Genomic DNA, 22,317 nt, shown 5'->3' on the forward strand with positions numbered 1-22,317 from the left:
TGTAGAGGGAAACAAAGCGACAAAGGGATTAGCGAAAGCATGTGACACGACGGTGAGCAACGTAAACAAATGATTGCTATCAACCCCATGACACTCCGATAGACAACTTCAAGCATTTCCAAATAAGGCCCTCTTACCGATAGAAAATCAGAGCCACGAACCTTTGAATATTAATTAAAGAGTAGTCACAGGCGGAAGTGATCGAACACAACCGCCGGAAATACATACTCGTAAGCTTAAAGTTAAACCTGGACAGGATTGATTGATCGGGGGATAAGTACCTATCTATAGTCGCAGAAATGATTTTATTACGAAATCCAATTGTTTTCATGATATCTGCATTCGTGTTCGATAAAACGGGTCGTTAATTATTTACAATAAAAATATGAATTTCTTGCCGGTTTCGATCGTTCGATTTTGGTCGATGGAAAAAGAAACGGTACGACGAACGCTTTTTATCGCAAGCAAGGCTCTTCGATCCTTTTTTTCTTTTTCATAACGTAAACACTGGCTTATTATTAGTTTTTCCTATAATTAGGTAAAACGAGCGAAATTGGTCAGGCACCCCGTGATGATTCTCGATTTACTTTGAACGACAAGGTGTCGTAAAATACCCCACGGAGAAACGAAGAAAAATACGTAGAACGACAGACGTCTCTTTTCTATCTTTCGCTTTTCTTTTCAAATTTCTTATTCGTTCCGTGTTTACCTTCGTTCCTCGAGGTAAAGCATGACGCATAACATGAGGAAAAACAATGATTACGATGACGACGATGACAATGACGATGAATGAAGACGATGACAAGCAACGCGTGAACCATCGAGCCGAGAGAATTATACGGCTCGACGCGTGTGTATCCGTACTCTATGATTATCCGTGTACGATTTTATGCAAATTCAGACGTTAACGAGTGGAAATCATATGGCAAGGTGACCCTTCGTCCGTTCCAACTTCGACGAAGTTACGATGCCGGTGCTGGAAAGAAAAAGAAAAAAAAAATTCATCAGAAAGATGGAAAAAGTTTCATTTCATTCCAATTATGTTAGCTTCTCTCGCTGAGAGAACTGTCAATGTTGAAATTAACTCTCGAATGGCCAGATCATATATGTGATAAAATAATATAAAATTTAGAATATTTCGGTCAACAAAGACCCAACCTCGCCATTTGAGAGTTAAAAGATTTTTAGTCCTTTTAGATCAGATCGTTATTTCTCGAAGAGGATCTTGTCCGTTCGAGGATATCTATACTCGATGTTACTATGTATACTATAACTACCATACATCAGTTACTATCATTTTATCAGTGGCTATTCGACTAAAGTTACGACATCCTTGGTAGTAGACGTTCAACTAATTGCTAGAAGCTAAAGTGCTCGTCTGACTAATGATACATAGTAAAGATGTAGAAACGTGATCGTTATAAAGATGACGAGTATCGATTGTATTCCTCGTCGATCGCATTAAATGTCATCGCACGTATCGTGCATGATCGATGATGCAATTAGTCAGTCGTATCGTGACTGATGACTCGATGCGTTTTTAGTCCTCCACACTAGAATCGTGAACCTTCAAATGGACATACCGTACGTGATGAATTTTGAACCCATTACCGGGCGCTTGGGCCTGACGGTCAATGTGAGTCTCACTACCATAACTACCTTAGCTAGAAATCATGTCAAAAAATTGGAATTAATCAAAAAAGGAACGCTCATCGATCATAAAACAAAAATAAATGTGAATGATCGACACGAGCACGTCGCTAAAAAAGTATAAAAAGATGGGTGGCCTGGTTTCTACGATATATGAACGATGCGTTCTGTAAATGTAAGAAAAATTATTATTAGATGTGACAAAAGGAGAAAAGATTACCTTCAGCAGGCGCGGGTGCTGGCGCAGCCTCTGCTGGGGGTGCAGCGGGTGCTGCTTCAGTTGGGGGAGCTCCTTCGGCTGGTGCTGGTGCAGGTGCGGGTGCAGGTGCAGCTGCAGCAGGCGTTCCTTCCGCAGGAGGTGCAGCTCCTTCGGCTGGAGGTGCTGCGGGAGCTCCTTCCGCTGGTGCAGGGGCGCCTTTACAAATTCGTATCAGTATCTTACCAAGTTCTTATCACGAACACTGCTGTTCTGTGTTATCTAGCGTCGTGTGGACTAGTTTAATCGTTTACAAATGAAACGTGATTTGTAATGGAAAATGGTATTGTTAATTAGAAAATGATAAGTTTGTTTTTTTACAAATTTGTTGTGTTCTGACAAGATCACCTTCTGCTGGTGGTGCTGCGGGCGCGCCTTCCGCGGGTGGCGCACCTGCTGCTGGTGGAGCTCCTTCCGCTGGTGGCGCGCCTTCCGCTGGTGGTGCACCTTCAGCAGGAGGTGCACCCGCGGCAGGAGGCGCGCCTTCAGCGGGAGGTGCACCTTCGGCAGGAGGTGCGGCAGGAGCGCCTTCCGCTGGGGGAGGCGCTGTTCCATCCGCAGGAGCAGCTGGTGGTGCTGCACCTTCCGCTGGCGGTGCCGCGCCCTCCGCAGGTGCAGCTGCTGGTGCACCTTCTGAACAAGTACATGCAGCTTATTTTACTAACGATATTCTAATCTACGGTGAAAGGACGGACTTTGATGAAAGAACGTCCTATCCTCGCTGGTGTACCTCTTCCTTGTTGGATGATCAACTTGCTCGCGTTGTTATCATGAAAGACGTAAACATATGATGATTATTAAACAATGGAATATATTGTACTGATGAAGAATCTAGAAAATGCAACAAATTTTAATGTCAATTGTTTGAAATGAATATACTGACCGGCTGGGGGTGCGCCCTCGGCTGGAGGTGCTGGTGCTCCTTCTGCAGGTGGAGCACCCTCTACTGGAGCTGCTGGTGGAGCACCTTCAGCTGGTGGAGGTGCTGCTGCCGTTGGTTCTGGCGACGGTGTTGGGGCTGGAGGTGCAGGTTCTGGTGCTGGCGCTGGCGCGGGTGGTTGTTCCGGTTGTGGAGAAGGAGTTGGAGCAGGAGCTTCTGCTGGAGGTTCTGGTGGAGGTGGCGGTTCGTCCTACATACAGAAGTAACGATTGTAATATAATACTTTGTGCCAATATCTGACAATAAAAACACACGAAGACATCACTACGTTCTAGGATTATTTTAGTACACCACTAGGTATAGGACACTACGTTTTGATATGAACAGACATATGTATGTGTCTTGCTAAGCTATGAGACAATTGTGAACACGTCGACATGCTCATAGGTTTCGTAACTGAATTAAATTGACGCGACAGTATTTACAAACGTCTACAGAACAGTACAGGTACCTGATAGGTCAGCAAATAAAACTTTATTGTACTTTTTCGATTTACTTTTATAGAAAATTAAATAGAAAGAGGAAATTGAATTTCTGATACTGTAAAAAAGCAAAGAGTTACCCTGGGCACAGAAACGTTTCAGTAGTTTCAAATTACATTTGCAACCGCGTGGTACACTGTTCAATATTGCAAAACTTAAACAATGTGAAGAGAAATAGCGAACAAATTTTATAATAGCTATACAGTGGAAACGTCAATCTATAGCGAATCGTAATTAAGCGAAATTTGATTAACCATGGACCTACCGTACATGTCTTCCAGTTGAAGATTAAGTAATATTACTATTCTGTATTTTATACAGGATGTAAACCAATAAACAATACAAAAAAGTGACATTTTTATACCAAATATTGAACTAGATTGAGTAGAATATTAAATTCATTTTATAACATCGTTTAAAATCGTCGCCTTCGTTTTTAAAACATAAAACATAAAAATATTACAAAGGATTGACAGAGAGTAGGGTGGACAACAAAGAACGAACACATAGGTATAATGTACTTCAATGTTAAATATTTTTCTTTACAATAAATGAGTAACGATTTCTTTTTTATTCCTTGCTATCATTACGTGTCGTTTCTCCCTTCGTTTTTAAAATTACGTAACACGTACAATAGGATTCACAAGTAAAAAAAAGAAACAAAACAAGAAGAAAGACATCGACAAATCGGAGAAACAGAGAACGGTACAGAGGATTTTTTTGTTTCCTTTTAAAAAAATATATATGTGTAGGTGTGTATGTGTGTATATACATATACGAGTGTAATTGGTCAGTGACAAAATTCTGAACTTATGTTTAAGAATTTTTCGTTCTCAGAAAAGAAAAGTATAGACAGATCGAGGACGAAACATAGACAATGTGATTTTTGCGTGCATATCGGGAGCTATAGTGATTAATCGACGATGAGAAGAAAAAAAAAATAAACAAAATAGAATAATAATGAAGGAAGTTTCGAATCGTTGCGTCGACATTTCAGGTGGATGGAGTGGACGACCATTCTCGAAAGCATCGACATTGAGTTTTCCTTCATGCCTCCACCTCTTCTTCCTTTACCTTCTTTTCCTCGCCCTTCTTCGACCAATCGGGTTTCTTCTGCAAATTTCAGAAAATACGTGTGAGAAACTTGAAGTTCGTGAAGATCGCTCGATCAAATTTGCACACGCCAGGTCTGGGTTAGCGTCAAGGGAACGTTTCGCAAAGCAGGCTAACATATAGGTGACGTTTTACGTGGAAATTTTCTCTAAAGGGTCAACGGGGACTAAATAATTCAATTATCAACCCTTTCGCTGTAAAAGAAACGTGTACAGGGTGTTTCAAAAAAGATATACATCCAGTCGATGCAGCAGCGAAAGGATTACAAATTATTTATATCTTCATCTTAGAGACCGGCGCTTCGTGTGCATTGATTTATCAAAAATCTGACAAATTTTCATATTCCCCGATCAAATTTTCGATGAATTCGTACCGATCTTCTCTCTTGATCGTCATCCAGAAAGCCGTGCAGATGGTTAGTGAAAAGGAGGCGAGAGAAGAGTCCATAAGAAAAGAAGTAAAAAGTAAAGGTCTTTTCGAAATATTCTCTTACGTCAGAACTCGAGCGCCAAAAAGTTATCCAAAATAAATATAAAAATTGATGGAAGAAAAATGAATGATCGTTAAGGAATATAAGCTTTTTCTATCTATCCTATCGTATCCTTTGCTTCGATCCTTCACACCATCTCTGCGATCTATTTATATTTCTAATACACGCACACTCTCCCCTAAAGAAGCATGCCGATCTACGAGTTGATCGTTTAAAAAGCTTTACCTTATCTTTTGACGCGTTCTGCGAACATAATGCAAGAGCAACATCATTAGTCAACAGATAAGACATGGACAATTATTAGAGCATACATAATTAATTAATAACTTAACAATTAACGTGTCGATCGTGATTCATCGGGCATCGAAGTTTCCTTGGAATTTCTTTTCAATCGAGGAAACTTCGATCATTGCATGATTCACGTTCGACGATGGTGGCTCGATCGAATCGTGCATTGATCGTCGCGTTGATAGAATATCGGCTATTCAGAATTTCCATTCATGCTTTTTCCCCCATTTTTGAAAATTAATTTGGCACTGACGATCGATCCTCGATTTCGAATCGAAAGACAAAAGAAAAACTTCAGACGGGACAACAATCCTACACATTTACAGCCTGGAAGCATGGCAGCCGAACGATGGCGGTAAAAGGCAAGCTGCAAAAATGTTTATCTTGTTTCAATGTACGTTTGTGTTTGCGTATCATTTCCTAACGAAAAGTGTTTTCTTTTTTGGCGCGATTAACGAGTTCAAACAGTGAAGATAAACGTAATGAATGCAAAAAACAAACAATGAATGAATGATTAGAAAGAGAGCAGCGAAGAAAGAGAAAGAGATAGAATAGAGAGATAGAGAGAGAGAGAGAAAAGAATGAAAAAAGGCACTTGTGAGTAAAGCGCTTCTGCTATTACGTACGAAACGAGGAAGAAAGTCTGTGAGTTTTAAATATACTTTGTAAGCCATGCTCACCTTTTTCTCGCTTCTTTTTTTTTTTTATTTTTTAATCGTTACGTATTTCTTTTTTTTTCATTCTACCAAGTTTTATCTCTTTAATATCACGCAGTTACCGAGGTCAAATGGCGTTAGAAGAGAAAGAAAAGAGAAAGCAAATTAGACGCGATGTTTAATAACTTTCAGTACCATCGACGAGCTTAAGATGAAAAGGAAAAAATAAAGAAAAGAGAGAAAAAAATTAGTGAAGCAAAACAGAACGATTCTCGATAACGACTCGTTCAGCAATGTGATACAAAAATGACTATACGATGCTGCAAAAATTTTCTTTCCAAAAGAATTATCATCAAAAATCGTTCCATGTACCAAAATAACAAATGAATGATAAAAAAGAAAAATGTACGCCATATACAGCGAGACAAAAGTAATGAAAGAAGAAAAATAAATTAATAAATGATCGTCGAGAAAAATGATTTGCCCCCGTTTACGTGCACTTCTTTTTTCGATACTTTTTATTGATACAGCTTTCGTTTTTTTTTTCCTCTCGATGTAGAACTCGCGAGAACTCTATCGACATCCAGTCGAAAAGGAAACTTGGCTTACAACCTAATGATATTTCGTACAATCACTCTGTATATGTATGCATGTATATAATTTTTCACCTTTGTAACCGCGAGATAAACGATTCACGATGGATAAAATCAAAAGCGAACGAGTATTTCCGAACACGACACGAGGGAAATTAATATACGGAACCACGTCGATGTCAACAATGAAAATGAACAAATTAGCTTCTCTCCCGCGTCGTAACAATGTACATTATTACAAATATTTTGTGTGTGATGTATTGAAGAGCTCTTTGATTGGTATGATTATTATTATTCGATTCTTTTGCCTGTGTACGCGTGCGTTTGATTTGATTTTTGTTTTTTTCTTTTTCTCTTAAATTTTTGTATGCTTTATAGTTTTCTGTTTTATTTAAATCTACTTCTTCGTCTGCCACTCTGCCTTCTCGGACTTCTTGGGCTGTGGAGAACAACACAATTGCCTAGTCAACTATCGCTACTACTAAGGGGTAAGGGTTGTACGTACATATACGAGAAAAGGATCGAAAAAAATACGGTACCTCTAAGGAGATCGCTTTTTTTTATATATTTACACTAAAAAGAAAATAAAAAATCATGGTGTCATATGTAAAATTGAAGGCATCACGTAGAGGTGACGTGACGATCTCCATAGATGGTTACCAAACGAGCGACCAAAATACTACTGATACAAGGAAAAAACCTGCCAATTGGGTTTTGTACACGGAAAAAAGAAAACCAGAGCCACAAAAACGTGTTTCTTAATGGCTGGAAAAAAAACGTGAATACATGCCCACCCGTCGTATGGTGAAGATCAAAAACCAAGAAGAAAAACTAATTCATTTTGCAAAAATCTTTACGCAGAAATACAAAACCGTCTAAATTTTCTTGATTACGAAGCGAATAAAAATCTCATGGTTTTCAATAGGATTTTGTATTTCCATAAAAAATTATACGGTCGAACCCAAAAATCAAAAACAGGGCGAACCATCGACGGGAGGGGAAAAATCTGTATATATGTATACAAAGAGAAAAAAAAAAATTAGTGAATCGGTCGATGGGATCGAAAACGATCATCCTTACCTCCTTGTCCTCCTCTTCAAGGGTGAACTCCTTCTTCTTGACCTGTTTAAGCTGGTTACGGAAGTTGAACTCGGCTGCCTTCTTCTGGAGCTTGGCGAACTTGTTCTCGTACTTGGAGACTTTCTTCAGCGTAGGTTTCATGCTGATAGCAGTAAAACAATATTATTATTTCTTCAACAATGCCTTCAAACCTTCAAACTCAAAGGTTTAATGATTCAGTAAAATGAAGAATCAATGCGAAAGGGTTACTTACAATTTACCTCGAAGGTCGTTCACCTGGCTGTTCAAGTCCGCGATCTGCAGCGATCGAAGTTTGCATTAGTGTCTCGTGTTTCCACGTTAAATCTAACTAATATCATGCGAGTCTTCCGTAGAATTTTCATCGCGAAAGAACTAGGAAACTATAGGAACAATATCCGTTGGAAACATCCCCTAACTATCCGTACAAAAAAACTTTTAACCTAGAAAAGACGGTGGAGTCATTTCTTACAACTTTTTTAATTTTCATGGATTTTCTTAACTTTGTTAACTGCGTACAATTCGAATACAAGGTAAAATAAAAAATATCGTTTCCAAAGGGGGATCGTTCCTCTGTATTTCAAAAATAGGACAATCTCGTGCTCGCGATAGGGAGGTTTCCCCATTTAAACAGAAATTACATTACGAAAAGAAGCCACAAAATACGATGAAACATTCAACAGAAATGCAGAAGAAAACACGAAAGCTGAAGAAACACGTAAAACAATGCAGAATGATAAAGCAACGATCAATTTGGCGAACGAGAGAAAACGAGAATGATTAGCATGCGTCCTGCGTGCCAGAAGCAGGCGGGAAAAGGTTACACAGAGATTTGCTGCTGAATACAGAGAAGATATTCGGTTAGCTGGCCATTCACGATGAGTCGAGATTGACAGTAAATTGGCTTGCTGATTAACTGCAATGCCAGGTAATAGTGATGGAGGTACGGCTTGATGGGAATAAAAAATGTTGGCGGTCTTAAGATTGGATAGAGGCATTGGATTACATAGACGAGGCTAATTTATGCACAATATACGAAGAAACAAAATGTACTACCAGCTAAATTGAACTTACAAATGTGAAGCTATAGTTGAAGGTAGTCAATCGTTAAGTACCCATAATCGTTATTTCAAATATTCATTTAATGAATTTTCAGTAGCTGCTGTTTAACTCGTTGCCTTACGATTTCTTTTCGATAAACGCATAGCAATCCTGAATTATATCGATGGATATAAAATTTATAATTAGATTCTTGTTATAAGGCAAAGGGTTAAGATGAAGATAAACAGTCTATAATAAAAACGAACGATATACGTTCAATTCTTTTTTCCCCATTCAATCGTGTGCCAATACAATCTTACCACAAAGGTTTTTACCCTTTCGAAAAAGGTTGGCCGCTTATTCCAACAGTCTTTCAAGCAAATTGATTTTCTAGTGTCTTTAAATAGCTTCTCCAGGTGAAACTTCCTCCGGAAGCCACTTGTCGGATTCTCTCTCATCCCTCTCTTTGAAAGACCACTTCCACTTTGTTCTTTCTCGTCGACGAGAAAGGCAAAATGACGATCCAAAAGAGAGAGGGACAGAAAGAGAGAAAGATAGAAAGGATAGAAATAGACATGTTACACGTAGAATGTGACAAAGTGGGATGAAAGACCGGATTAGCTATGATAGGATGTGAATTTCATTCTGGCCAATCAGGGGGCGGAGTACTGGTCACGATCAGCTCTTTGTTCACAGAGGGTGAAGAGAAAGAACAAAAAGAAAAAATAATAAAAAAGAATCCACTACAATCCCATTTCTGGTCCCTTAGAATTCTGTTCCTCTGTTGAATCTGAAAATTCTGCAGCTACACAATTATACTATGAAAATTTTCTCATTTTTATAACAGTATTTGAATTAATGCTTATAGGGTAAGGAACAGAATTCCATCAGAATGGTTCCGCTATTTACAGGCCCAATTTGAACACCATGACAAGGGGACACTGACAGAGGGTCGGTGGTGCGTGCGAATCGGTGCAAAATCAATTCCGATCGTTCCGAATATCGACACCGTAGACGCGTGTACGTGTTTCACTTTCACGTCTCTATCACGGGGAAAAGACAAAGGGGTTTAGACGAGGGTGTAACGATCAACCCTCGAACGGCGGATCGCTGAGACTGAAAAGATTTTTATTCAATTTTATGAAAAATAGATCTCTGAGATAATTATAATTTAACTTGAATCCGCCGTTCGACGGTCAAACACAACGTGCCGTTTCGTTCTTTGTACATACGCACTCGGGGGCTAATTTACAAAGAGGCGTTGACGAAAACACAAGGTACAAAAAAAAGGGGCTGTTTTCTGAGACACTGAGGGGGTGGTTTGAAGAGGGTTTGTGGCAGGGCCCGGAGAATTTCACAGCATGGCACTTCGGTCTCGTGATCTTTTCAATCCGGTCTCGAGACGGTACACCTTCGTGAGAGTTAACAGTGGAAGATAGAGATAGAAAAGCGTGGCGGAAAAGGGGGTTACATACAACCAGCTACACGTACTCGGTTACTTTGAAATCATTGAGAATGTTCCGTTGACAATATTTTTGTTACTCGTGATGACTCGTTGGGTTTTGATTGTCTTGTCGATAACGGTAATCATCCCCAGAAATTAAATTAGAAAATAAAATTTCAACACTTCAAAATTAAAATTGAATTTTTAACTGTAACATTACAAAAGTATTTGGACTCTGTTTTTAATCATCGTAACTTTAACCATTCAATTAGTTTTGAAACTGATCCAAAGTGCATACCAAAAAATATTATTCACTATCTAAAAATAAAACGTACATCTATTTCAGTGCTGCTGTTCGAATATTTCTATCGTGTATATATCGACAAATAATTCCAATTAAAACCACTGTCAATAAAATGTTGTCGACGAAACGTTCATCAGTGATTTGCAATGTAACCGACACGTATCAGGGGTAGAAATATAAACGTATCAGAGAGATAATAAACGAGAGAATTCCGTTCAAACACGTAATCAAAGTTGAAGAGGGGGCAAGGGGGTAGATAGTTGAAAAAAAGAGGGACAGCAAAAGTTCTAAACAGGCGGGTTTCTCGTTCTACGTACCTACATACTCGTGTTCTTGTTACTTCAAATTCAACCTGAACATTGTATCTGTGGCATGTTTCGAACGTTTCAGTGTTTTTCCAATATTTTCACGCTCTAAATTTTCAACGTTTCCTTGCTTTCTGACGAGCGGTCGTTGATAAACAAAAAAATAAAAGAAGGAATTTATCGAACAGCAAAGCGTAGCAGTTTTCTTCCCTCGCGGGGAATATGAAGTGCCATACTTCCCTCTCGCGACGAAATTTAAATAGAAACTAAAAGGAGCCACCTTTGACTGGCTCGTGTTCATTAACCTGATCCTGAAGTTAATAGAAAAGCTTCGATGCGTGTTGGCTTTTGCTGCAGCGTGAAAATAAACTGACCCATGCTGTTAATTTCCGGATAAAATTGCTCAGAAAAATGATCGATGTGTCTCGATTATCTAGTCAAAAATATAACGTTCGAGCATTTAATTAATTGCTCCGGAATATTTGATGAAGAGTTTCATAACGAAACAACGATCCGGTTTGACATTACCCTTCAACAGCTCTTACCGTGGAATCATCGAAAATTAACACGTTGACTGGATTCTCAGTACTCTCAATTTACTAATTATTTTATTAAATTTTTGTCACTAGGTTGTCGCATATCAAGTGGACAATTTCTGCACAATACACTTACGCCACATCGATATGTAGCTTAGAGTTTGACAAAAAGCGAACAATTGATAGTTTCAAAAAGCACGAATAGTTTGAAACACGTTTTGATGAACGCGTTCTTTCTGACAAAGTTATAGGTGTTGAATGTTTCATGAATAAATTGTCCATTTCATCTGCAACAGTCCAATAAATACTTGAAAATCGATATCGTAGATTTCACGAATAAATTGCCTGACGGTGTTAGTAGGTACAGCAAGCCATGCACGCAATGGTTAAAATTCATAATAAAAAGAAAAATCAAGCAGCAATCGCTTCGGCAACATGTTTCAGAAATCAAGCTAGCAAGGAGGTAAATAAACGGATAGCAACAGAAAGATAGAGATAGAGAGAATACGATAGACAGAGATAGAGAGATAGATAAAATAGAGAAATAGAAAAAACAGAGAGACGTGAAAGTCGCGGATAGAAACCGTATACAAGACGAACGGAAAAATAAAACACGGAAGAAATACGTGAAATGTACAAAGTGGCGGAGTCGATACGATATTCTTTTTGCTTCTTTTTCTTCCCCTTCTTTTCTCGGCTTCCCACTATTCATTCATCAAACTTTGTCGACGATTTTGCACCGAACACACACACGCGCGCACACCCACGCACAAACACTACTCTCACGCACACGTTTAAGTCACGGCGTGAGACTTTTCAAGGGTTCTCTTTGACCCCGTTCAACGATGTGTTCTCTTCCCTTTAACTTGTGTATGTACAACGTATTTTCTTTTCTTTTTTCTTAATGAAAAAAAAAAAAATCAAAAAATGAAAGAAAGAAAAGTTGTGAAAATCAAGAAACAAAAAGAGAAAGATTCCAGGGTGAAAAATAATAAACCTGTTTCTATCGTTTGGGACAACGCGTTTCTTCTCGTTTCACGATTTTCTTTTTCTCCGCGAGAACGCGTTTGACGAGAGAAGAAAAAAAAAAGATGCAAAAACGGATGTTTGAGACGCGAACGGAAGTGTTACGAATCGATATGAATCGATTCGATACGATAAACGTCTCCTCCATAAACTTGCCCAGCCCTGATTCGAAAATCGCGAGAAGCTTTTCCTTTTTCTTTCGCGGGTTTCATTCTTCTTGGCGATCGTTAGTACAAAGCTCAGAAAGCCTCTGTCTGCGTTACATGGTTAAAGAGAAAGAGAAAGATAGAAAGATAGATGTTCAAAGATAGACAGAAAGATAAAGAGAAAGATTCATTGTTTAGAGAAGAACGAGTAATCGAGTGATGCATAGAAATCAGACAGATGTAATTATACGTTTGATCGAGATAGTTTGCAAGAAGAAAAAAGGCAGGAAAAATTAGAAAAAAAAAAAATAGGCAGGTGTATCCATCGACGGCAATAGTCGTCGAGGAAGAAAAATGAAAAAAATAATAAAGAGAAAAAAGAGCGTATGGAAAGTGAGGGGCAAAAAAATTATTTTTTTCTTTTCGTCTTTTTTTCTGTTTGATTGCGGCACTTCATATCCACGCGAAAAAAGAAAAAAATTCGATGGACGATTTTGCTGCTTTTCTTGGAAAAAAAAGGATGTGGGTAAATCACCGAGACAGGACTGACCAAGATTATACAGTACACAGTAAACTAATAAAAAATTACGTTCGTTTGTTTGTCTTCGTTAAAAAGAAATCATTACGTTCGATTTTCTGAAAAGCCACTGAACGTGTTCTCCAAGAGAAACATCGTGAAAGAGAGAAAGAACTCAAAGAAAATTATATACAGAAAGGGAACGGAAGAACGAGAGACAACGCGAAGAGAGAAAGTCAGTGAAAATAAAGGGGGTTGCACAAAAGAGACGCGCCACTGACGGGGGTTCTTCTCTTTCTCCTCGCATTGTGCGTCTCGTGTTTCTTTTTGTTTGTCTTTTTTCTTATCGTTGTTGTATGTTTTTATTTTTTTATTTTTGCTGCTTTCTTTGATTATCTCCTGTACCTCATAATCCCTTTTCCGAACTTCACGCTCCAAATCCCACTTCTGACCCTCACAAAGGTAGACGCGGTCGTAATACATTTGGCAAATCTCCTTCAAATCGTCTACAAAGAACATGGAGTGTCTCTCAGATATATTCTAATTCGTGAAACGTTGCTTTCACTAAATAGCCAGGAGGCAAGACGAGAGAAAGAGAGAAAGAAACCTTTTCCCTTTTTTGTTCCCCCAATAATGGGCATTCAACAATTTTTGGTCGAAAGTTTCTGTCTCTCGTTCTACTCGATTGATAAGAAAAAATCACGCGAAAATCGAATGCCTAATCGCGTTGGACGACACGAACGTGACCTGCTCTGAAATATCTCCTTTTTGCCGAGATGGAAATTCTCCTATCGACCTCCATATTTTTAAACGGTACAAGGGGATGCTCCGGATTACCACCCTTCGAAATTTCGATCAACAAAAATTGAATTCTGCCAAAACTCGAGGTTGGATTTTCAGAAAATTAAAGTAAAATATTACTTTTCGTCAAAGAAAAAAAAAAATAAATAAATAGAATGAGAAATGAATTACGTAGGAGGTCAGATAAGAGTAATCTGTGCGCAGGAGACTCGTTAGGTTATCTTCAGACGACACGATCGTATTTACCTCGAATTCTTTCAACCTAATTTGCCTCTCGAGGTCAAACTTATCGCCCTCGAGCGCGTATAGTCTTTTCCAATATGCCGAACAGATCGTCTGGAGCTCGGCTAGAAGAACAAAAGCTTCACAGAAGGAGGAGCAACAATGAAATTTAATCGATGGATGCTTTCGGTCATCCTTTGCTTTACAATTTTAACGGACTGTTCATTTAAAAAAAAAGAAAAATGTCTTACCATTTAATGGTTACCTGTACCCTGTACAAATGACTATACTAATGAGGTTATTCGGGAGAAAAGAATCAAAGGAGAATAGAATGAGATTCTCGTGTATAGAAGCAAGAAGCACGAAGCTAACAACTGCGTGAACGTGAACCTGACACGAGAATGGAATCTCTAAAAAGGGAAAAACTGAAGGAAATTCTACGGAACGAGGTCTTAGTGTATTTTTAGGCACAGATGAGAAAGAAGTTTGGTATGTACTACTTGAAATTATTTAAGAAAGAATCTATATAAGTAATCAGCGTTACGATATTAACTTCACATCTACTTTGCTGCGATTCTACCAACTCACGCGTGCCTGTTTTATCTTTCTTTTTTTTAATGTCATTTCGAATTTATTTTCCTTCTAAGAAGAGTATCTAAAACTAGTATTTAGATGTTGCGAGTAACTACGTTAGAATTGGTGCGATTAGATGATTTCAGCCTCGATTCAGCCTAATTCAACGTCAAAATAACTTGGTGAAAGAATAAAAATAAAAATGAAAAATATTACTCAGCGCTGAGCTAGCAACAGTCCTTGCGTTCTAATGAAGAAAGAGAAAACCCAAAAGATTTAGAACCAAAAATACTGAAAAACTTGGTAGAAAAACAAAAAAAAAAAAATTGTAAAAGAAGAAAGAATGAAAGAGACAGTTCTCTGTAAATTTTGTTAATTGCAGCGTCGTATTTTTGTTTTTGGATTTGTTCTTTTTGGAATCGAAAATTTGTCGACCTCGAAATCCTTTTTGGCGACTTCGTACTCTAGGTCGTACTTTTCCCCCTCGAGAGCGATGATCCTCTTATGATACTGGGTCAGAATGGACTTCACGCTAGCTGTCAAAATTCCAAGTCACCTTGAAAATATTCTACCTTTTGTTTTTTCAAGCAACACGAACGATTCTATTCGATGATCTATTTTACGAAATCATCTGATTTCCTATCTTCGAATGGTTGTTCGTGTTTGCTAAAATCGCTTATTTTCGAGTTTTTTTATAATAAAACGTAAGTATACCTTTTAAACAGAGTAGTAATACCACCTAATAAACATTCACAAATCTTTCGACATTCATTTAAAATAAAATTAGAAATAAAACTCCATCAGATAAAGGCATGAGAGAACATTGAAAGCAAAATGATTGATTATACACTTGTGACGCTGAAAAACAAAATCTTTTTCCAACAGAAATATAAGTATTGCTCCGTTACCACAGGAATAGCGTTTTTGCGACAACGTGTGAGAACACAACAGTTAATACGCGATTGTCAGATCACCAATTTCACCAAAAAAAAGACGACGATATAGCGTTGCAACGAAGAGCGCAAAGACTTGAAATCGTTTTGAACAGATCGCGCTAACAAGAACAAAAACGAAATGTAAGTGCGAACAGAAAAGTGTATGCGACAAAGTGGACAAAGAGAAATAGACAGAAAGATAGAGAGCTGTAGAAAGAATAGCCGTGTTATGTGTACAAAAGAAAATTGAATAAACAAATAAACGAAAATAATAAAAATAAAGAAAGAAAAACGAAGAGACGAAATGCGAAGCTCGCGATACTTGCCCGGATTGCGAAGAAACCGAATGAGATTATTCAGATATTTGGTTAATTATTCCTTTGGTTTACTTAAGAAAAAAAAAAAAAAAAAACAATAATAAAATTTGATGAAAAATAGACGCAACCGGGCAAGCCGCGGTAACATTACTCAAGTGCGACAACATTTTGAGCATCGTTACTATGTGTATCGTTACAACGCCTCGTCATTATGCACGCGTGCCCCGCAATATGTTCTCGCAACAATATTTTTGCTCTTTTGTGTGCCTCAAAAGTACCTCGAAGTCCTTCTTCTTAACAACATATTCGAAGTCGAACTTTTGATCCTCCAATGCTGTGATCCTATTGTGGTACTCGCGCAGCACGCGCTTCACGGTCTCTGTGTGGATCAAGGTGAAAAAAAAATCGGACAGAATTTATCATCAGAATTGAACGGAAAAAAAAAGCGAAGAAGAGTTTGTGTAGTACAGTCATACCCCTGTTTAAATATTTTTTTTGTGATTATGTTGCTCTTCAAAAATGTGTCTCGATAAATTGAGAGTGTTTGTATGACTTTATATGTAACAAAATGATAACGATGTCAAGATTTTTCCATTTCCATGAAAGAAAACACGAACAGACTGTCTGCAAAGAAGTGGACGAAAATCTGATGTACGACGACGAGTCGAAATTGCATGTTGTCACTGTTAAAATCAAAAAAATTATTTCTCTGAACCTGAAAGGGTTCGACCTGCGATCCTGACTTGTTAATACTATCTAATCCGCGACGATGAACCGACTAAACGCGAGCTAAATATTATTAAATGTTAGAAGAGAATTATCGAAAAATCTTAATTTACCTTCGCTCGCGTCGTCGACGTTCTTCGGTTTTCCACAACGTTCCTCGATGATGCGTCTCCTCTCTGCGGCTTTTCTCTCTTGTTCTTTCTTCAATTCCTCGGCGGCTTTCTTACGCAACAACAGCTAAGGGCAGAAGAATTATTCGAATGTTATTAAAAGTTAGAGAATTTCAATTTATTTTCTTCGGTGTTAAACTTAATTTCAGAAGGGAAAAGAAACTTGGTAGAGATACTAATTAAAAGCCCATTAATATAACCAAAAATGATTAAGGAATGGAATGTAAACTTACCCTAAGCTTCTTCTTCCTGTCAGGGGTCATGAAACCCTTCTTCGCCTTCTTGGCTTTGGAAGCCTCTTCAAGGCGGGCGCGGACCTCCGCCCTCTTTCTGTCGGTCTCCGCCTGTTTCCTCTTCTTTTCCTACATTTTCCGTGTGAAACTCCCTTAAAATTTCTTATCTGACAATGCTACGAAAGGAAATCCCCCGGGAATTTTCCCCCGCGAACCGCAAAGAAACTTTAAACGTCCTCGTTGCTTTTCAAATGAAGAGAGGAAAAAGAATAAAAAGAAATGATAAACCGTTTACTCGTTAGGGAATCCCATAGAGAAAGTAGAAATAATTTGGAAAGTTTTAACGCGCCACCTAACCAGCCCCTAATACGAAAACTGTTACAAAAGCTATTCGATTAACGAGTCTCGACAACTTATTGAAAAAGTTTCGTTCGAGTGACCCATCCTTTTCCTAGTTCGACTTTAACTCTCGCAGATACTTTTTTCCCCCCTCTCATCTTACGTACATCCTCGAGACGTTTCCTCTGCAATGAAAAAGAAACAAAGTGTCCGTGAGAAAATATTCTTCGTCGATTCTGCGGCGAACGGAGAACGAAATGTTTGATTTCGATGCAAAGAGGTTTATCGTATATCTAACTCTCGGATAGCAGAGCTGGATATTTTGCATAAACGTTTCAAGAATTTTCTAAACCGATTCGTTTCGTATTCCGTTCTTGAAATAAGCGCAAAGCGTGTATGAAGCAATATAGTGCGTGACTTGCGACAATAACACGTTGATTGCTAAAACTTAATTATTAAATTCATACGAATGATACGGCAATCAACGTGACAGAAATAGTGCAATGCAATCTTTATCAATCATGTGTTGTTTTCTTTATACAAATTGTCTTTGAATAGGCAAACGAAGAAACAAGCGTTAATAACATGCTGCGGATACACAAGGATATCAGTGTCGCAGGACACAGCAATATGTTGTCTTTAATGCGATTATAGTGTCTACGTTACCCCAGATTTTCAATTACTAGGTGGTTGCTCGTGCTTGGAGTTTTATTCTACCGCTACAAAGTTTCACTATTGATTGGTCCTACTTGTTAGTAATATGAATGGAACGATGGAGATGATTAGACGTTTCTACTTTGGGCGGAGGATGGAAAATCGAACGACACGGAAGAAAAATTAGCCAAAATAATTGGGATTTTAATGTAACAACATCTTCCGTGTCGATTTGAATGCAAAGAGGAAAAGGTAAAGGGGGAAGTTGAAGAATGCGAGTCACAGAAATATCGACGAAATGTTTTAACAATCTCGGATAAGGGGAGAAAAGTTGGAAAGTCAGTGAGATAAAAGGAGAAGAGAAGGTGGAAAAACATAACGCGTGGTGGGTAAATAATGTTGAAGTAAGAAGGAGAGCATGACGATAAATCAGAGAAAAAGTCCAACCCCATAGAGGCAACCGACGTTGTCGGTCGTAATACTTCCGGATCTATCTCTTACTCTCCGGGGTGGACGAGATGTTACGTTATACTTTGAGAAATATCTACACGCCTGGTGTCGTAAAAATGAAATATCTTATCGACTTTTCAAATTTTCCATCAAGCTTCTTTTTCTCCTTTCAATCGACGACAGGAACATCGATAAAAGAAACGAATGAAAGGGAATATGATTCGAAAGGAATGAAATCAATATAAAGTAACATCATTTACGTGTTAAAGGAACAACTACGACGAGGAGTAATCTTCCATACTCTCCCCGTTATTGTAATACACAAAACTACTACGAAACATTAAAAAATACTATAATACACTAGTAGTCAATCTGTGTGGTTCGTTGTTAACCACTTTTATCTACTATGGGAAAAAATATCCAAGAGCTCGGTCAATATAGAGCCTTTAATTCTATACAAAAAATAATTAATCCGAGCTCGAATGCAAAAATCAAAAAATATCTCCTGGAAAAATCACTCGTTCATCTCCAATTACATAAACGGAGATGTGATGTTCATTTGTGGATTAATTATATTTTTGCTCGGCTAAACGATCTTTTCAAGGGAAGACTATCTTTAAGGGGGAATCTCGCAAGCACAAAGAGCACAAGCGATGCGTACCTTTCAAAGATTTTAATTTCACTGCAGGGTCCAAACCAGACGGGAGGATCCATTGTTCGCCATTGTATGAAATCAAGATTCAGATACGTCGAGTATTCATGAGGGAACATGAAAAAAAAAAAGAAATAAAAAATGTTAAGGTGCGCTCTTGATTATAATCAACTATTTGAAAATATTTCAAAAAATGTTTTATCATAAAAATATACAAAAGGGCTAATATGCGAACTATGTTCCGGTACTCACCTAACCTCATCGTCCGCCATCTTGGTACCTGGCTGCTAGACCCGTCTACCTAAAAATAAATCATAAAAAACGGACGTTTCACGTATCCGTGGCAAAATAACAATACCATTACGTTATGTCATCGACGTAAATACGATCGTCTTTCTGGTGACGCGAATAAAATGCAAAACATAGCACCAGGGAGGTTAAATATAAAATCATGAAGTAGGAGACGGTTCCCCTGTTGCGTCATCGAATAAATTTTTTTCTTCTTTTTCGTCGGTCAACGACAATCGTTGCCGCGGATCCTGCGCGATAAATCTACTGTTCTGCGCGTAAATTTCGCCGCACCGACGCGACGCAACGGTATAGAATATCCGGTCTTCGAAAATAGCCGCGGATCGTCCCCACTTTTCGAACCGTCGAGCCGGAGACGTCGCTACGTCGACGATCCAAATTTGGATGCAACGACCCAAACGGGTACATCTCTCGTCTCCTCTCGACTCGATTCGATGTGTCGAAAGCGGAAAGGGAGATTCGACTTGAAGGAAACGGTCAAGGGAAACCATTTCCTTGGAAAATTTTCATAGATGCCGGAGATTATTTTCGTTGACCGTTATTTATATCAGGTTGTCACGGATTATACGATTCATTCATGAATTTCAAAACAAAAATAATTTAATTAAAAATAATATTCATTGATCAAAACATGATGTCTGAACACATATGACTATTACTACTGTGGCAGTCAACTTGGTACCACTTTGAAGATGGATGTCACCTATTCGTGTTGACTACTGAAAATTTTTTGGATTAGTTTTAAAGTCACATCCAAGTAATATTTCTAAATGGAAAATTGAAAATTCAAACTTCATTACAGATCCGGAAGATGATAAACGAGGACGCGTATAAGGTTTGAAGGTTCGAAGTAATTCATTTTCTTGGCGAACATCTTACGCACTGACGTAGAAACGACGGCAGTGAGTCAGAAACAACGTTTGAAAATAGATTCCAAATTTATAGCGTGCACGAATTGTGTAACCTGTTTGTGTAATATCGATAACATACCAAAATTACCCTAACTAGAGTATTAATTGCGTTTCCTCAGAACTGAAATGTTAATTGTAAGGTGTTCATGATGACATTGATCCCTATCAAAAAATCATTCTCAAAATTATTATAATCTAACTGAAGTGTCATAAAAGAAATGATTTGAAATATTGAATTACTTCTTGTAAAGTAACGTTTCCTCTCAGTATGAGAAATAGCAATAGGTAACCGATCCCCCTAATAATTGACTTCGTTCCCTGTGTATCATGAACGAAGAACCGAAAAATTGGAAGATCATCGGGCGGAGAGAAATTTCATACGATCACTGGCAACCGCTTTATATTTGTAATGGACCGATCGCCTTCGCTAAGTATAGATTCCCACTCGCTCGAACCATTCCAAGACACGTCCCACCGCGACTCCGATGTGTGTCTCGTCTCCGATGTCAAAGAGGATCCCGGCACCGTAAAAATAGAAAACACGCAGAGTCTACCCCGAATGATCTACGATAGCTCTCGCAAACGATCCTCCACGAAGGAACATGAAAAAAAAGAAAATTCCCTCAACCTACTCCATCCACTTTTTCCTTAACATACAACCATTTCCCTCGAATTTTTTCGTCGTTGACTCCAAACTCTACGTTCAACGTTCGAATGAAAATCAAAAGACCCGTAATTCGAGACGAGAGTATCTCTTTTGTCTGGGGAGTTATATTTGTCGAATAGGAGCTAGAATGAATACTGGTACAAGGCTGTTTACATAGAACCGCGTGTATTCGCGTTGCGATCTAAACGTAACACGAGGATCACTGCCAAAAAAGAAACAACGAAATGAAAGAAAACAAATATCTCAAACGAATTCGCGAAGAGTATCGACATTTCCAGCACATCGTTCTCCGAAGAAATGAGATCCAGAAATCGAGGAAAATCGAGAAGAAGCACGAGCTTTTCTGTCACTTCCAAGGTATCTGTCACACACGGAATCGCACTGGGACCTGTTCCAGTCTCTTCTGGAACGTCACAATTCCTGGATGTACTAACACACGTGACCTTGAACTAAAACGCCCGTTTCTATCTTGTGTGAAGCACTTGACACTCGGATACGACGAAGAGATAGAAAATCTTCGGTCCAAGAAGTGAAGCGGGTGTCGAAGAGGAGTCGAAATCCTTGCCGGTTGTCGATGACAGATCCTGAAGAGGATCACGAAGAACGATTCCAGTAGGTCATCACGAAGATAGTGGCTTACCTTGAAGAGAGAGAACTATTTGCTGGCTACGACTGGCCAACCGGACCTTAGGCAGCTGACTGTGCCATCGTTGATCCGTGGTCGACGTCGTCAGCCTCTGTTCGTAGGCTGTTCACGTGGCTAGAAATCCACCAATGACGGCTCGCCATTGAGCCGTAAGCATTTTTAGGCGAGAGCTCTGCCCGCTCTGCCTTGCTGCCAAAAATAATCGGAAACTGAAAACGGAGCCGAGGAGCTTTTGCTTCGTTCCTCGCTCAATCTCTCTCGGCTATCTTCTTAACGCGACTTCTTTTCACCCTCCTCGAGCCACCCATTCAACATTCCTTTATTTTCTATACGTAAATCGATGTTAAAATCGTCCAAAGAATGAGAAATGTGGACAAGAACATAAAAAATCATTAAAGAAACTACAGAGATGAGTGTGCGGTTGCTCCGGAGTAACTTTCACCCTTTCATTTTGGCTGCACCATCGTGGATTTTTATCATCTATTTTGAGAAGAATCGGGGTACCAAAGCGTTCAAATAAACACAATCCATGTTACGCTATTTAGAAATAGCCGAAAGAATGAGAATAACCTAGATCGCATAGGGTGAAAACATTCCACGTTGAAAGAACGGAGCACAAAGTTCATGGTGCGCGTTCTAAAAGAGTACTATAACTGTATTCGGCTTTAATTCGTAAACGATGGAAATATATAGCTTTACATTTCATATACTAGTAAATAAAAATTGGAAGAGACAATCCGATACCATCGAGTTACAGAAATCTTAATATTTTAATAATTGAGTTAGCCACCAAAGCCTTATTGAACGGTTCACGGTGAACGCTAACT

At 38.7% G+C, this 22,317-nt stretch overlaps 2 protein-coding genes across 20 annotated transcripts; both read right to left on the reverse strand.

The window, feature by feature from the left end:
- Positions 1-286: 286 nt before the first annotated feature.
- Positions 287-21,640, reverse strand: LOC117600378 (troponin I-like). Of its 19 annotated transcripts, none has more exons than XM_076692671.1 (14): positions 21,485-21,640; positions 19,215-19,258; positions 17,369-17,386; positions 16,863-16,991; positions 16,573-16,696; positions 13,291-13,391; positions 7,802-7,845; positions 7,549-7,690; positions 5,157-5,174; positions 4,403-4,441; positions 2,790-3,036; positions 1,871-2,065; positions 1,584-1,664; positions 287-976 (listed from the first exon to the last, which is right to left on the reverse strand). In XM_076692671.1, exons 2-14 carry the CDS (start codon positions 19,227-19,229, stop codon positions 963-965), a joined length of 1,167 nt encoding a protein of 388 aa, XP_076548786.1. In that variant the 5' UTR covers positions 19,230-19,258; positions 21,485-21,640; the 3' UTR covers positions 287-962. The 19 variants fall into 19 exon arrangements, 17 of the variants coding, with proteins under 17 accessions (XP_076548786.1, XP_076548787.1, XP_076548788.1 ...); XM_076692672.1 differs by lacking the exon at positions 13,291-13,391 and adding an exon at positions 13,933-14,033; XM_076692673.1 differs by lacking the exon at positions 13,291-13,391 and adding an exon at positions 14,917-15,017.
- LOC143306120 (uncharacterized) lies at positions 2,088-2,558 on the reverse strand (the record flags this gene model as incomplete). Its single annotated transcript, XM_076692683.1, has 1 exon — positions 2,088-2,558. A coding segment is annotated over one exon (363 nt), but the record flags the coding sequence as incomplete, so codon positions are not given.
- Positions 21,641-22,317: the final 677 nt, after the last annotated feature.

The sequence above is a fragment of the Osmia lignaria genome, chromosome 15, assembly GCF_051020975.1.
Source record: "Osmia lignaria lignaria isolate PbOS001 chromosome 15, iyOsmLign1, whole genome shotgun sequence".
In the NCBI taxonomy this organism is placed as follows: Eukaryota; Metazoa; Arthropoda; class Insecta; order Hymenoptera; family Megachilidae; genus Osmia; species Osmia lignaria.